This window comes from Mus pahari, chromosome 7 (genome assembly GCF_900095145.1).
Source record: "Mus pahari chromosome 7, PAHARI_EIJ_v1.1, whole genome shotgun sequence".
Taxonomy (NCBI): Eukaryota; Metazoa; Chordata; class Mammalia; order Rodentia; family Muridae; genus Mus; species Mus pahari.
The window spans coordinates 23,712,706-23,730,157 of NC_034596.1; the positions used below are offsets into that span (position 1 = coordinate 23,712,706).

Below are 17,452 nucleotides of genomic sequence, written 5' to 3' on the forward strand. Positions count from 1 at the left end.
TACTTTAACATAGAGGATTGATTTTTTTTTTTTTTTCTCTAGGGCTGGGGATGGGATGGATGCGGGGCCTTGTACATGCTAGGCCAGTGCCCACCACTGCTCTGCACTCTCGGAATCACTTTTCAAAACAGAATGATGCACCGAAGGCCGGCACACCTTCCTATGATGATCAATCTTTCTTGGTCAGCCTGTCTGGACTTCAAACCACCCACGGGCACACCTCTGGCCACGTCTGCGAGGAAGACACACTCTGATTCGGGCAGCACCATCCCATGGGCCAGCATCCTGGAGTAAATGAGACAGTGAGCCGAGTATCAGCTTGTGTCTCCTAGCTTGGCTCTCCATTGCACGAGGCAGTGTGACCAGCCAGCCAGCCCTGCCTCCCTGTGTGACAGACCGTGCCCTCAGACCATGAGCATAATAAACCAACCTCAAATTGCCTTTAGGGTTTTGTTGTTGTTGTTGTTTTTGTTTGTTTGTTTGTTTTTTCGAGACAGGGTTTNTGTAGACCAGGCTGGCCTCGAACTCAGAAATCCTCCTGCCTCTGCCTCCCGAGTGCTGGGATTAAAGGCATGCACCACCACGCCCAGCTTTATTTTTTATTTTTAAATCATAAGAATGAGAAAAAGAAACTGCCTCTCTGGACTCCCTCCCTCCTCACTGTGAATATGAGCCTCTGGGTAAGCTTTTCATTTGTGAGCCTCACGAATGTGTGAATTTTCAAAACAAATCTGTTTCTTCCAGCCTTCCTAGGTTTAGCGAACCTAGACTATATGTTTGTGCTAGTTCGATCTGTTTGTTGCTGGAGGCAAGTATCAGCTTCAGTTTTTAAAGTTGTGAAGTAATGTATTTTCTTTATTGGTAAGATCTTCTACTCTATATGGTAAATGTAATTTTATTTGCCTGGTGTAATTGTCATCTCCAAGGCTTACTGTCTCAGTCTGCTAACCTGGGCCTAGTCCTGGAAGCTTCTAGCTTCTGTACAATCTTATCCAGGCCTCGAATGTTTTCAGCCTCTGAGACTTACTACTGAATAAGCTCAACCTTTCTTGTTCTTTCTGAACTGTGGCTGGCGGGCTCAATTTAGCTATTCTGACTCAAATTCCTCTCCAAGCTGACTCATTCAATCTGGCTTCTCTCTTGGCCTTTGACTGAATTGTTCTGCTTGGCCTCAAACTAACTCTGTTCTAATCTTCTGGCTTCTCATTCTCCGGCTTGGTCTTTTTTCAACCTGTCTGTAAAACCCTCCTAGTAAAACTGCTGCCTCTCTCTCTGCCCAGCTCTCTTAAACTGCCACTCCTTCCTGTCTCTTCTTGTGAGAGTTGGGCATAGCCTATCTCTGACTCATTCTGTCAAGTTTCTCAGATTAACCACTTTGTCCTTCAATTAGAAGTCACTTTCAAACATAGTGGCATCCTTCTACCAACTAGTTTTATCTTTGTTGTTTGGGATTAAAGGTGTGTACTAAGGGTGTGTCTGTATTCCAGCCAGAGCAGCCTTTCTGGACTAAAATTCCTCTACACCTTATCTCTCTTACTGTTTAAATATGTTTTATTTATGCTTGAGTCCTTGTCATAACTTTCAGAGCTATATATGGCTTATTAGGCTAGCAGGGAGTAGGTCCTGAGGGCTGAGCAAGATAAAGCTAGACATGCTCTACCCCAGGGTTGTTATCTCCAATTACCATCTCTTCAAAGTGTGTGTGTGTGTGTGTGTGTGTGTGTGTGCACGTATGTACACAAGTGCACACAGTGAATTCCAGAAGAGAATGTTGAGTATTGCCCTCTGTCCCTCTCCATTTTTTCCTTTGAGGCGAGACTTCTCCCTGAATATTGGTCTCCTGCTTTCATGGCTAAGCTGGAAACCAGCAAACTTCATGGATCTCCCAGTTTCCTCCTCCCTTCCCATCCCACTGACTCAACTCAACCCAACCCCTACCCAGAGCTGAGGTTGCAGGCTGTAGTGGGACCCCTGGCTTGTTACATTGTGGGTGTTGTTATCCAAACTGTAACCCTTACAGTTGGCTCAGTAGGCGTTTTTAACTGCTGAATCTTTTCTCTAACTCTGGCCATCGGCCATTTTTTTTTTTTTTTTTTTTTTCAGCATGGCCATGAGAGTTGCTGTGTAAACGAGGTTTACAATTTGAGCTTAGTTGCCAACTATGTGTGGTCATTATTGAGCAAGTGAGCTTCGTGGTGCCCTCAGAAGCTGTGGAAAGTTGAGTTCTGTAATGCCTGAGTCATTAGCTTCAAGAGGATGTTAATTCACATGGCCTTAGACTCTAGCTTCTCTCCTGGATGGGGTGGTGGTGGGAGGGAAGAAGGTAACTAATGAACTATAGAAACCTATCATGTGGCTTTACATTGGTCAACACTCAGCTCTGCTTCTCCTGCCATCCTCCAACACCTGAGCCCCTCTTGCAAGATTTACTTTGGGTCTTTTGTTGAGGAACCTGTTGCTTTACAGTCTTGCTTGATTTTTTTATATTAAGCTTGTTGACACCTTGATACTCTTGCTGGGTTTCTGTGGCTATCCTGTCTTGCATCTAGGCATCTTTGAATGGCTGTTCTATATATCCAGGCAGGCATTGTACAGGAGTAGCTGAGAGTTCTATATCTTCATCTGAAGGCTGCTAGCAGAATACTGGTTTCCAGGCAGCTAGGATGAGGGTCTTAAAGCCCATGCCCACAGTAACACATCTACTTCAACAAGACCACACCTACTCTAACAGGGCCACACCTAATAGTGACACTCCCTAGGCCGAGCATATACAAACTACCAGATTCCACTCTCTGAACCCCATAGGCTTGTTCAAACACATGATTCTATAATCCCTAAAGCAAGACAGGAAATCAGCTGGGCAAACTCCAAACTCTGCATCTCTATGTCTGGTGTTAAAGTGGTCTTCAGATTTCCAACTCCTTTTTTTTTTTTTTTTCATCTTTGCTAACTGCAACACACTTCTTTCACCTGGGTTGGATCTGCTCCCCGTTAGCAGCTTTTCTCAGCAGATAGACCATAACTCTGGCATCTCAAACATCTTGGGGTCTCCAAGGCAACTTCAGTGTTATAGCATCTTGTTTCAATGTCTGGCATCCACATATGATCTTCTGGGTTCCCCCAAAGGCTAGCCTCCAGATGTTTGAGCCCCAACAGAATGAATTAAAACTTTTATTCGCTCTTAGGAAGAATAATACAGTAGATCGTGAGAAAATTCAGGACATATCTAATACAAGGGAAGCGCTGGGTGACTGTCACCTGACTTTCTGAGTCAGTGGCACGGAGGAGCTCAGGACAGCACACCCAGGCTCCTGACATTTGGTTCCCTCCTTCTTTGTACTGTGGGTTCTAATACAGTACCTTTTGGTGAGAACTCCCTTGTGAATGGCTGAAGAATCCCAACTTGTCGCCTTGGCTATTCCATAGAAGTTTTACATGGAGCCACATGTCACTAAAGTTCTATTTGCTGGATTGTAGGACACTGTTCTCAGAGCATGACAGCCATTACCATCGTCATCAGAGCAGCAGTGACTTTATGGGAGTCTCAAGATCAGGCCTGGTGACCTCTCATGGAAAGCAGAGTTCTCAGACGGTCACCTGAGACCTCAGCCATTCCCTCCTGCACCTCCTTGCCTGGTGAACATTGCTCTGCCCCAAATGTATCTACTCTTGGAGTCTTGGGAGGTGGCAGAGTATGCAGAGTGGGGAAGGTTAACAGAAGCCAAGGACTCTCTGCAGCTATGGGGAATTCATCATCCATGCTGGGTTGAGACTTTTCAGTGTTGTGGTTGTTTGGGGTCCCACACACTCCTCCTATAAGTGGGTATTATTGGAATCGGGGGTGTGGCCTACTTGGAGGAAGTGAGAGGGTCACAGTATTGGCTGGTTTTGTGTGCCAGCTCCACACAAGCTGGAGTTATCACAGAGAAAGGAGCCTCCATTGAGGAAACACCTCCATGAGATCCAGCTGTAAGGTATTTTCTCAATTAGTGATCAAGGGGGAAGGGCCTGTTGTGGGTGGTGCCATCCCTGGGCTGGTAGTCCTGGGTTCTATAAGAAAGCAAGCTGAGCAAGCTAGTGGAGGCAAACCAGTAAGCATCATTCCTCCATGGCCTCTGCATCAGCTCCTGTCTCCAAGTTCCTGCCTTGTGTGAGTTCCTGTCCTGACTTCCTTTAGTGATGAACAGCAACATGAAAGTGTAAGTTGAATAAACCCTTTCCTCTCCAACTTGCTTCCTGGTCATGATGTTTTGTGCAAGAATACAAACCCTGATTAAGGCAATCATGTTACCTTGGTCTTTTCCTGTCTTCCTTTCTCTCCCTCCACCACATGTTCATAGTATCATGATGTTCTACCGAAACTATGAAGCCAAGTCCCCACAGACTGCTTATCCCATGAAAGGTATGAGTCTAAATAAATTCTCCCTGTCTTAAGTGGGTTGTGTCAGATGTCTTATCACAGTGACACAAAAGTAACTTAAACAGCAGCATTTATTACTTATCAAGGCAAACACCCCCAGAGCATCTCTGTATTAGTATCTTGTCTTCCCGCTGTGACAAAGTCTCTGACAGTGGCAACAAGGAAGGAAGGAAGGAAAGAAGGAAGGAAGGAAGGAAGGAAGGAAGGAAGGAAGGAAGGAAGGAAGGAAGGAAAGAAGGGTCTATTTCAGCTCCCATTTGGAGGTAGAGTTCTTGGCAGCAGGGAAGCTGGGGCTTGAGCAGCTGGGCCATGTTCATCAGCAGCCAGGAAGCAGGGGAGGGGGTGGGGGATGCTGGCCATGTCTAGGGCTTCCCAGTTCAACCTAATCTAGAAACTTCCTCATAGGTACCCTCAGAGATTTTCTCTTGGGTGACTCTAGATCCTGTTGAAAATTTATGTTAACTACCATAATCTCCAATACCACCCTTCTTTTCAACATTGTTTAGAGTATGAGTTGATCAATAAAGTTTATGCTTCATATCTCTGACTAAGAAGCCAGAGAATGCTGGGCGTGGTGGTGCACGCCTTTAATCCCAGCACTTGGGAGGCAGAGGCAGGCAGATTTCTGAGTTCGAGGCCAGCCTGGACTACAAAGTGAGTTCCAGGACAGCCAGGGCTACACAGAGAAGCCCTGTCTCGAAAAACTAAAACCAGCAGGGCTGGAGAGATGGCTCAGTGGTTAAGAGTGCCAACTGCTCTTCCAAAGGTCCTGAGTTCAAATCCCAGCAACCACATGGTGGCTCACAACCCTCCATAACGAAATCTGATGCCCTCTTCTGGAGTGTCTGAAGACAGCTACAGTGTACTTACATATAATAAATAAATACATGTTTTAAAAAAAAAGAATAGAAAAGAAAAATAGAAAAGAAGCTGATGTTTCAATTTTTTATGTGTTAGCCAAATTCTTGGTAATGAATACATATTCATCTTATTTGCTTTTTAAAAATACTTTATTTTCTAACTCCTCTGGGCTGGGGGAATGGGGTACCACAAGAGAGAAGGAGTCAGATACCCTGTAACTGAATTTATAGGCAGCTATTAGCCCACCAGTGTGGGTGCTGGAACCAAACTCAGATTCTCTGCAAGAGCAGGTGTTATGAGCTATCTCTCCCCCTGTCCATATTTTCTTTAAATCATAGAAGAGTAACACTGTAGCTGAGGCTGGCCTTAAATTGACAGCAATCCTCCTGCCTCAGTCTCCTCTAAGCAGTGGAATTACAAGTATGATCTATCATACCAGCCAAGAAAGAACCATTTTAGAGCAACATAGTACATAAACCATGTTGAGATTTCTGTGGAAAATATGCCAGGCAATGAAATTGAAGCCACAGAGAAAGATTAGACCATTGGAGTCATCAGGGCAGGTGCTGATGCTATGGAAAAAGGACCCAAGGGTGATTAAATTACAGCCTTGATGGAGAGCGTGGCGAGGAGTGGAAAGATAATGCCTATTTTTTCCTTCTACGTAAAAACACATGACAAGAAGGTGAGCCAGACTCTCGAAGCCGCTGATTCAGAGTCTTGGGTTGTTGAGTGATTCCAGAATAAACCCCATAGGGTGTGTCTCTTGGAAAGATCCAGGCAGGGTACATGAACCAGAGAAAGACCAGAGAGCAAGGGCAGAGGCATGTCTTTGAGACAAAACTCAGGAGGAAACCTCTTAGTTCTGCAGTAGTGTGCTTACAAGACTGGGTATGAGGGTGCATAGCATGGAAGGGACCAGGGGCTGGCAAATACTTGTTATCAAAATGGAACTTTTCCCTGAGTCAGAGTAACCTTTCACAGAGGCAGAAGGTGATGGATAGAAACTTGTAGATTAACCCTGTTTCACCTACGACTGCTCTGCAAATACTGCCTTCTTATCTCTCCCAATCCCAACAACATTTTGAATGCTTCTAAAAATCACTTCTGTACAATGTTATCTAGTCATTCTTAAATAATTAAAAAAATTCATTCTATTGAAGAAGTGCCTTATCCCTATAATTAAAAAGAAAAGGTCTGAGAGTTTTACCCCAACTCCCGTTCAGACCTGCCTGGCCCAGGGCAGGGCAGGGGCTGGCTTTAGGATTGTTGGAATGTGTTCCAAGCCTTCCTTGCCTCTCCTCATTGAGCCCACTCTGCATCCTGGTATCTTAACCTGCAGTTCCTAACCACAGTGCTTTCCAGAACAGCCCTAGGGAAGAATGGTGTGCTCCCTGAATGTCTGCAGGGATTTAGTCTCAATGATGGGATGAAAGGTAGGTCCCCTGAGCCGGGCTTGAGACTGAGACCAAAGGCAGACAGTGGGATGTGCTTGGCCCTCATTCTGCTTTCCCTGCTGGAGGCAGAGAGCCCTGTGTAGGAAAGCATGAGCCTGGTCCTGTCTAAAGCCAGCTTCCTGGCTTGTGGAGGTTGTCCCATTAATCTACTTGTCCCTCTGCCCAAGTTACAGGTACTTGAAGGAGGGTCTGGGAGACTTGGATGAGAAATGGGCTGGAAGGCTAAGGTCAGGAACCTCCAGTCAACCTTTCTCTCAAATGTGAGCCCCTAAGGGCACAGGAACTACATTTCCTCAGCTATTTCTCTTCAGTGAGATCTTTTCAGTGACCTCTCTCACCCCTTGATAACAGTCTCCCTATCCCTCCCCTTCTCTCCTTCCTTCCTCTTCATCGTCTTCCTCTTCCTCCTCCTCTTGAGACAGGGTTTCACTATGCAGACTAGGCCAGCCTCTAACTCACAGAGATGTCCCCTGTCTCTGCTTCTGAGTGCTGAGGGGAAAGATGTATACCACAAAGCCCAGTGTGTCTATTAGCAGAAAATACTGGCCAGTCTTGGGGATGGCCTGGCAGGGTTTGAGGGGAAGGCAGACAGAACAGGGGCAAGGTCTGTGAGGGCATGCATTCCAAGAGCCTCACTTACAGGTACTGTGGGGAACGGGCTCTACGGAGGAGGGGGGCTACTGAAGAGTTTAACTGAGAAGTGCTTAGTGTCCTGAGGAAGGGGAGGGGGTTCTGGGTAGGGAGAGGAGTTAGGAGAATAGGCAGTCCCATGGGGGGGGGAGTAAAAGCTTTTAAATAGATCTGAGTGATTAACACAAGAACAGTCAAGTAACAGGCTGGTTAGACAGCATGGGGTGACATGTGAGATAACTTTCCACTTCCTGTGGGGGCCCCACTCACTTACTGAGATGGATCAGGAGGGAGCCTATAATATCGACCATATTGGGGACGAGACTGACTGTGGGCAGAACTCTGGAACTCTGAAGTAATTAAGATAGGAGGAACCTGGGAAGGAGTACCATGCCTGGAAGAAGACTAGGAAATTGGTATCACGAGGCCCTTTGAAGGGTTGCTGATGGTGGTCAGGGATCAGTTAATAGCATTTGGTGATCCTCCAGAGACACTTTCTGCAGAGGTGGGAAGAGCACAGTCTGGAAGGGCCTTCCCTTCCAGAAGTCATGGGGGGGGGGGTGGTCCTCAGCTGGAAGGAGGCAGTATGGAGGTCTGTGGAGGCAGTGCGGGCAGTGCACTCTTCCAATGATGGAGAAAGCAGATTTGGGGCTTCTGGACCCTAGAAGGAGGAACCAAGCGACTTTCGTTTGCAACAGTGGGCAACGACTTCCAAAGTTGTAATTGTGGTTCATTTCTCTGAATAGATTGCATATAATGCCAGGTACGGGTTATAAATTAACTTTCATAAGCGCGAATGACAGGGAAAAATATTTCCTGGGGCACCTGTGGAAAATACACTTATTTATCTGGGTCAGCTGGGAGGTGGAGGCAGGAGGATTAGGGGCATAAGGTCATTCTTGACTACATACCAAGTTTGAAGCCTGCTTGGGCTACTTTGACTCTGTATTCAAACCAAACCAAACCAAACCAAACCAAACCAAACCAAACCAACCAAACCAAGCAAAGAAGCAATGTCTCCATTCCTTTAAAATAGAGGGAAGGGCGTCCAAGCCACTTCAGCACCTGCAACTCTTCCCACACTGCCCTCCAGGAGGCGTGGCCACCAGAGGCACCGCCCACCACACGACCACGTGACCTGTCAGTTCCTGAGTCCCAGGAAGATGGCCGCCGGGCGTGGTGCGGGCATAGCTGTGTGCTCTCGGCGTCGCGTCCTCTGACAAGGTCTGCCGCGCTGCGAGCCGGTTCTGCAGAGCTGAGGGCGCCGTCCTCGGCCAGGCCGTGACACTGTCAGTGCGGAGGCGGAGAGGGCGGGTGAGGCAGAGCGACTGAGGGTCGGGGGTGGGGGGGATGGGAGGGGACGAGTCTGTCGGTGGCACCGGAGACGGGGAGGGGGACCGGGATCGGAGGCTGGGTGAGGGGCGTCCGGGCCGAGAGGGCGAGGTCGGTGCAGCCGAGCGCGGAAGGCAGTCGCTCCGGTGCGGCGTTCTCCGGTGGGCCCTGGCGAGGACTCGAGGCCCAGGCCACTTTCCTTGCTGTCACACCCATCACTTAGAGCCGCAGCCGGTGCCCCTGAGGCTTACCTTCTTGGTTGCTTTGATTCCCAGGGAGAAGTTGTTTTCTTCTGTGCTTTCTTCGCCGAACCCACTGCCCCCATTGTCCTGTGCAGGCTTTTAAACGCCTTGCAAGATACCGGCACCCCCCCCCCCCCATTAGAACGCGTCCGTGTTTGCTTTGTGGGGATTTGTAATTTTTTTTCCCTAGGTTGTCTTCACGTCTAGAAAGGTTTAAGCCATTTTAGACCATTTTCTCATTAATGGCTGTTTGTGGAGCTCTCTGCTCCCTAGAGGTGCTTGCTAAAAATGCACCGCTTTTGCTTTTCAGAGCTTCCCATTCCTTGGTGTGGGGTGTGGCTGAGGAAAAACCTCTTGGAGGTGATTCTGATGGGTTAGTCCCCCCTGCTTTTTTTTTTTTTTTCCCCCCCCCGCTACGGAAAAACAAGACGTCTACGGTAAAAAGGAAAAGACACATAATTTATCTTTAAGGGCGGTTGGGTGTCTGGTTCAGAGCTAAGACTGGAAATGCTGTGGCGAGGTGTATTCTTTGTTCTCAAGCTTTACAAGGGCAGTCAGTCAGTCTGCTTGATCCGAGCGATCTGGGGGTCCTTGTTAAAAATTTGTTTCTGAGCATCACCACAGGCCTGCCAAAATGGGACTCATTGGGTCAGGAGACAAACAATTGCACACCAGTTTGAGAATCCTTTTAAACACTCTGAGAATGGTTTTCAGACTTCTCTTTGGCATCTTGTTTCCATAAATTCCTTTTTCTTTTTCATTTCCTTTTCTATCTTTCCTCTTTCCTTCTCTCTCTCCCTCCCTCCCTTCCTCCTCTTCTTCCTCCTCCTCCCCCCTTCCCCCCTTCCCCCCTCTCTCCCTGGTCTTTTTTTTTTTTTAAGATTTATTTATTTACTATATGTAAGTACACTGTAGCTGTCTTCAGACACTCCAGAAGAGGGAGTCAGATCTTGTTACGGATGGTTGTGAACCACCATGTGGTTGCTGGGATTTGAACTCCGGACCTTCGGAAGAGCAGTTGGGTGCTCTTACCCACTGAGCCACCTCACCAGCCCCCTGGTCTTCTTAATATGTGGCCCTGGTCTGCTTGGAACTGATAGAGATCAGCCTGCGTCTGCCTCCCAGGCCCCTGTGCCACCACTTCATTCTTCAGTCCAGCTCTTTAAGGGCATCCCCACAGCCCCCATCAATACTAAGGTGGCTGGTTGGAGGGGCAGACACATGTAAGGAAATCCCTGGTGGCTGGTTGGAGGGGCAGACACATGTAACGAAATCCCTGCTGCCTTCTCTCCTAGACTTTCCCATCTCCTCCCACCTCCCCTCTCTTCTTTCCCTTCTGTCCCTGCACGAATGGGTGCTCTTTCTCTGGTGTTCATGACAACAACACTAACATCGGTTTTCTTTCCCAGTCACGTGGTCGTTTATTATTCTTTTCATCTAGAGTATCTCTGGATATTTTTTTCTGCCCAAAATTCAAACTTGGGGAATTCCATTTTGTTAAACGGAATGTCTTGCATTTCTTCTCCACTTTAATTGCCTGATTCCTTTCCTGTGGACTGTCTGGTTCGGTCCCTAACTCATGCCTAGAGTTGTGATTCTTTTTTTTTTTTCTTTAATCTGTGTTGTGTATGCATACACCGCTAAACTATATTTTTCTATGATCCCGTGTGAGCCTGCCATTCCCCCTTTCCAGCTTTTGTTGAAGAATGTCAGTTTTATTTTTCTCCACTGAATTCCTGAATGTTTCGAAGGCGCAAGGAGAAACCTTGGGGAAAGGACGCTTCCGGGAGCGAGGAGAGGTCAGAATGCTGGGTAGCTTCATGATCTGTGTCTCAGGGGCCACGCTTAGGCCTTACTTAGGAAGAGTCAGCTCTCTGTTCATAGCTGTAAGCTCATTCTCTGATGATTGTGATTTTACTTACACATCATCAATAGTGACCTGGACAGTTTTTTTTTTTTTTTTAAAGATGCATTTATTGCATTTATATGAGTACACTGTCACTTTCTTCAGACACATCAGGAGAGGGCACCAGATCGCATTACAGATGGTTGTGAGCCACCATGTGGTTGCTGGGAATTGAACTCAGGACCTCTGGAAGAGCAGTCAGTCAGTGCTCTTAACCACTGAGCCATCTCTCCAGCCCTGACCTGGACAGTTTTAATTCCATTTCTGGACTGGCCCAGCTTATCTTTTGAGTTTCACATGTACAGATTGTTGGCATAGCCCTGCGTGCGGCTGATGGTAGAGAGCATGCTGTTGAGGGTGACAGGACCCTCTCTGTGGACAAAGACACCCAAAAGAGGCATCCTTTATGTGCCTATGTAGTTACTCAACTTGACCATTCCCTCATGAGATCCTGCTTGTTCTAGGCCTGTAATGGGTTCTGAGGACATCACAGTGGAGGCAGACTGTAAGCTTAAAGAGACACATATCTAAGCCATTGTGGACATTGAAGCCATAGCTGTCACTTGTCTGCAAGGTATGTTTTGGATTATTGGGAGTATAAATGCTGGCATTACAGGTTGATGAACATGGGCAAACTCATGATTTTACCAACACTGGGTTGGCTCTACCATAAGCCAGGCCCTTCTCCAGCTGTTAGAAACTAAGCAGTGAACAGAGGCCTGATTCTTACTGAACTCCTCGTTGGAGTAGCGAAAGCAGGTAAATAAGTAAAGGGTGCGTTGAGTCATCTAAACACTGTCCTGAAGAAAGCTGAGTTATGGAATGGTGGTAGTGGTGGGAGGCAAGAGCCGTTTTATACTTAGAGGCTGGGGGTGCTCTGATCAGGTAACATTTGTATGGAAACTCAAGATGGCTTGAGTAAAGTGGAGACCGGTAGGAGATGAACCTAGGAGAAGGGGCAGGTTAAGCAAAGCTGGAGCTAGGAGTGCCATGCAGGAATGTGATACTGGCTTTTATTCTAGCGCTGAACAGTGTTAGCATTTTAAATAGTTGTAATGCTGCTTGTGTGGTTTTTAGACCCCTCCTTTCATATAGCAGAAGCATTTTCAGTCAGTACAGTTTTTTTTTGAAACATTTGATGACAGTCTATCAATCCCCTGTGCAAATTTGTCCACAGTTTGTATATCCCTAGGTTTAAAATATGTATGCTTGAGTTTGTGTATACTATTTGCATGTAGGTACCCTGGGAAGCAGGCTCCCCTGGAACTAGAGTTGTAAGCGATTGTGAGCAGGGAATTGAACCCAGGTCCGCTGCAAAAGCAGTAGGTGTGCTTCTTCCTCAGACTTGTGGTCTTGTGGATCTTTGTCCAAGATGTAAGATTCCTGGTGTTAGAATTGCTTCCTAGGTGTGAAATTATTGGGTCACCTAACTTTTAAAAAATAAAGCATATTGATATAATTAATCTATGTGTTATAAAATGTACCTTTGAACTATGGTTTTGAATTTTGACAGGTTCATGTGATTATGTAACACCAGCACAGTCAAGAAAGGGAATATCTACTAACTCCCCATTCTCCTGCATTCCTATGCAGTGTCTCATCTTCTTTCTTTCTTTCTTTCTTTTTCTTTTTCTTTTTCTTTTTTTTTTTTTTTTTTTTTTTTTTTTTTTTTTTTTTTTTTTTTTTTTTTTTTTTTTTTTTTTTTTTTTTTTTTTTTTTTTTTTTGGTTTTTCGAGACAGGGTTTCTCTGTATAGCCTTGGCTGTCCTGGAACTCACTTTGTAGACCAGGCTGGCTTCGAACTCAGAAATCTGCCTGCCTCTCTGCCTCTCAAGTGCTGGGATTAATGGTGTGCGCCACCACTGCCTGGCTTGTCTTTTTTCTTATACCCTAGTGTCTTAGTTAGGGTTTTACTGCTGTGAACAGACACTATGACCAAGGCAAGTCTCATAAAAAACAACATGTAATTAGGGCTGGCTTACAGGTTCAGAGGTTCAGTCCATTATCATCAAGGTGGGAGCATGGCAGTATCNAGGCAGGCATGGCGCAGGCAGAGCTGAGAGTTCTATGTCTTCATCCAAAGGCTGCTAGTGGAAGACTGACCTAGGATGAAAGTATTAAGCCCACACCCACAGTGACACACCTAGTCCAACAAGGTCACACCTATTCCAACAAGGCCACAACTCCAAATTGTGTCACTCCCTGGTCCAAGAATATACAAACCATCACATCCTAGCAAATCCTAATGTGTTCCTGTTTGGTCTATGTGGTTCTTGTTCTAGGAGATTATATTTGCATGGACTCACATTGTGTAATAATAATATCTACCTCCTGGTTCCCAAGGTAGAGAGTACTTCCTGCATATAAAACATGAACCCTATCAGGACCCCAGAATTCTTAGCTCCTCACAGCATCAACTCAGTTAAGTCCCATAAGCTCAGCAAGTTCTAATGCCATCTTCTAAATCCAGCATGATGGGGACAGTAGTACAGTCAACCCAGACCATCTGTGAGCCTGTGGGACCCAGTCAGCCAGGCTGCAGGCACATGCCTGTAATCACGTCACTGGGAGGCAGAGGCAGAAACAGAAGCTGAAGCAGGAGGATCTAGTTTGAGGCCCGCCTAATGGATGTATTAAGATCCTGTTTCAAAACCATACAAACAAAAACTAAACCAATTCAACAAAACAAACACAGACAGGCAGGCAGACAAAAGAACAAGTTACCTGTTCCAGAGTAGGTTGAAAGGAACAACTTAATTCTCTTAGCAGAAGTAAAGTTTTTTATTTTGATGAGCCAACCCTGCTCTATCAGATTTCTCCTTTTTGATATACTGTGCTTTCACTTTTGTGTCAAAGCAGTTTTCTTACTCATAGGAAACAGAGACAGTGTGCTTTCTTGCAGCAGTTTTGTGCTTTGGGTGTTAGTTATATTTAGGTTAGTTTTCGGTTAGAACTTGTATAGTGGGCACAGTAAGGGCTGAAGGTTTTGCATTTAGATGTCCCGTGAGCAGACTACTTAAACAGCTTTAGAATATACTTATTTATCCTCTGACAGTTTAATGTATGCATACAGTATATCTTGTATACTTACCCCACCCCCTCCAATTCCTCCAGATGCCCTCCACAGTTCTGCTTTTCCAAACTTACATCCCAGTTCTGGTGGTGCGCCTCAAGCAAACAGGATCCTTTCTAGTGGTGGAGGCTGGTAGAGAGCTAGGAGGTGGCCAAGGGGTGGGTGCAGGGTTACTGTAGGGCAGCTGAGCTTACTGCGTTCATACTCTCCATGGTGGTTGGAACTGCTCACTGCACGGCCTGCAAGAGTGAGGAACCGACTGTGTGTGTGCCTGATGACAAAGAGACATTTAGCAGACAAGCTGAGCATAGATGCCTGGGTGGGATAGTACATGGTCATGTAGTGAAGGGTCTGAGGGAGCTGTAGGATGTGGGGCACGTAGGTGTTAAAGAAGAGAGAAGCCACACCACTTACAGTCCTCCGCTGAGAGGAAAGCATTTGATTTTTCCCTCTTCTGAGAAACCATTGGCGGGCTTTAAGTGAAGGCCTTCAGTCCAACTTAATAAGATTTTAGTACACATTTCAGCGACAGTGTCAGCCACCTGCATGCTGGTCAAAGATGCAGATTCAGGGACCCCTACCCAGACCTACTAAGTCGAGGCTCTGAGAGGAGGGCCCAGGGATCTGTGCTTTAAGCCCTACCAGTGAGTCTGATGCATGTTTACCTAAAGGTTCTTTTCTATTTTTGATTGATAAATATTAATTGTATATACTTATATGTTTTATGGTCTAGTGTTTCCATGTGTGCATGCATTATGGAATGATCAACTCAGGCTAATTAACTTGTTCATCACTTCATACCCTTATAATTTCTTTGATATGAGGACATTCAAAATCGACCCCATTGGCTACTTGAAAAATATATTATTGATAAATCAAAGATACAGACTACAGAACCTTTTGCCCTGGTCTGACTAAAACTTTGTAGTGTTGGACCATCATCCCCTTTTCTGTGCATCCTCACACTCCTGTAGAATCTCCTAGCTTGTTTAGAAGCTCACTGTGAATGCATCCTAGTCAGAGCGGGCCAGAGAGGCTGAGTGGAAACTAGTTAGGAAGCTGTGAGATACATCAGGATGACTTGTACTGGGCTGGTAGTCATGGAGGCAGCGAGCAATAGATATGAGAGCCACATAGGGCTTGCTATATTCCACTAGGCAATGTATTGGATTCAGTATCAGGTGAGGAGGGCTAAGCCACAGGTCATTCCAAGCCCTGGGCCCTAGAAGCTGGAGGATCTAGGATCTGGAGCTGCCGTGACATGAGGTGGGGTAAGCAATAGGCATAGCACCACCTCCCTTGTACTTGGGGTAATGGTGATGAAGCGTGGGGTGCATCTGGCTTGGATTTTGGATGAAATAAGTCTGATATGCACTGTGAGTCAGGGAAAAGACATCTTGCCTGCATTTTGATAGTTGGGATGTTGGGATTTTTAAAATATCTCTACCATTGGAAGTGTGTCTGAACACATTTAAGGGTAAAACTGAAGTATATTTGGTGACAACTTAGTTTTTGTTGTTGTTGTTAACAACTTAGTTCATTTCTAACCAGAATGTACATTTTATCTGACTTGTTTTTACAGGTAAATTAAAGTCGGCTATAGATTTCTGTGAAAATGTCGGTCCTTATATCACAGAGTGTGATAAATTATGTGGAAGAAGAGAATATTCCTGCTCTGAAAGCTCTTCTTGAGAAGTGCAAGGATGTAGATGAGAGGAACGAGGTAAGGCTGAGACTAAACTCTTCATGGATGTGCAGACTGCTCTGTGTACACGGTGCTGTGCTCTGGGTAAAGGTGGGAGGGGCAGGCAGTTTCCCCTTTTCTAGCGGATGGACTCATGATGTGACTTCCTGTGGAAAGGATTTCACTCTGTGTTTTGAAAGCTCTTTAAAAAAAAAAAAAGATTTATTTATTTATTATATGCAAGAACACTGTAGCTGTCTTCAGACACTCCAGAAGAGGGCGTCAGATCTCATTATGGATGGTCGTGAGCCACCATGTGGTTGCTGGGATTTGAACTCAGGAACTTCAGAAGAGCCGTCAGTGCTCTTAACCACTGAGCCATCTCTCCAGCCCCTTTGAAAGCTCTTTTTAGCTCATATGAGTTGTTGAATGTTGAATTTAGGCTTGTTGACATTTTTCTGTGATGAGATAGTAAATACTCAGGAGGATTGATTCCTGAAAGCCAGAGTGCCTCTGGGAGACTCTGTAGAGTGCCTGGCCCTCCTCTTTCTTCCAGGTAAACAGGATTAAATCTTTTTTCATTGAAGTCATTTCCCTTGTTCATTCCACTTACATTTGGATTTTACATGCTGCATGTTTTAGAGAATATTATATAAGTTATGTTACTGTTAAATAATTAGTAAATGTTAGCTTATCTTAGATATTTCTGTTAGGTGGTATGAGCAAAAACAATGCTTATATTTCATCAGATGTAATATGATGGCTGAAAACTATTTGCTAGGACATTTTAGAAATAATAAACTTTGACAGTTAAAGACAGGACAGCAAGCTTAGCTCCTCAGCTCAGCTGGGGATACCCTCCCTGGGAGCCGCACCACCTCTGCTGAGGAGGCGGCCTCAGAGTTGTAAAGTTCCTGAGCTCCTGGGTCTCAGGATATGCTTCCCCTGTGTACTGGCTAGTTTTGTGTCAACTTGACACAGGTTGGAGTTATCCCAGAGAAAGGAGTTTCAGTTGGGGAAATGCCTCCAAGAGATCCAGCTGTAAGGCATTTTCTCAATTAGTGATCAAGGAGGAGGTCCCCTTGTGGGTGGTGCCATCTCTGGGCTGGTAGTCTTGGGTTCTATAAGAGAGCAGGCTGAGCAAGCCAGGGGAGGCAAGACAATAAAGAACATCCCTCCATGGCCTCTGCATCAGCTCCTGCTTCCTGACCTGTTTGAGTTCCAGTCCTGACTTTCTTTGATGATAACAGCAGTGTGGAAATGTAAGCTAAATAAACCCTTTCCTCCCCAACTTGCTTCTTGGTCATGATGTTTTGTCCAGGAATAGAAACCCTGACTAAGACACCCTGGGACACTGTCCCACCTCAAAGCTGTGTGGTTCCCAGGTACCTGAGTCTCAGGATACCCTTCCATCTGAGGAAAAACACTTACAGATACTCCACTGGAAAAAAACTGGTTTTCCCTTTGCCAAGCTGGTACCAACTGATAGTGACTTCTTGGTTAGATGTAGAAGCTGTGTCTACTTTGACCTCTTAGTTCTGGGACCCCATCTGGCTTGAACCTGTCTAGGGCTTGTGCATGCTGCTACAGTTTCTGTGAGTTCATCTTGCACATTGCTTTTTAGAATGGCCAGTTAACAAATTTAATGCTCAAATGATAGACTTTTCCACTTGAAAAATCTGTTCATGTGTGGTACCTCAGTATAATTTAATGTCATCACTGTAAGAATACCAGTGTTTATGTGATTTACTTTCTATACCAGTATTTATGCTTAACTCTTTTTTTTCTTTTTTCAATTTTTATTAGGTATTTACTTCATTTACATTTCAAATGCTATCCCGAAAGTCC

General features: G+C 45.6%; 1 protein-coding gene across 18 annotated transcripts in view; it reads left to right on the top strand.

Annotated features, from left to right (window-relative positions):
- Window positions 1–8,515: 8,515 nt before the first annotated feature.
- Window positions 8,516–17,452, top strand: part of Kidins220 (kinase D interacting substrate 220) — a 91,003-nt gene continuing 82,066 nt past the window's right edge. For 16 of the 18 annotated variants that reach the window (XM_029541012.1, XM_029541011.1, XM_021202027.2 and 13 more), the window contains exons 1-2: window positions 8,525–8,682; window positions 15,503–15,643. In XM_029541012.1, the coding sequence (XP_029396872.1) occupies window positions 15,536–15,643 (108 nt within the window). In that variant the 5' untranslated portion in view covers window positions 8,525–8,682; window positions 15,503–15,535. Of the gene's footprint in view, window positions 8,683–15,502; window positions 15,644–17,452 lie in introns of all 18 variants that reach the window. The other 2 variants (XM_021202017.2, XM_029541006.1) reach the window with 2 other exon arrangements.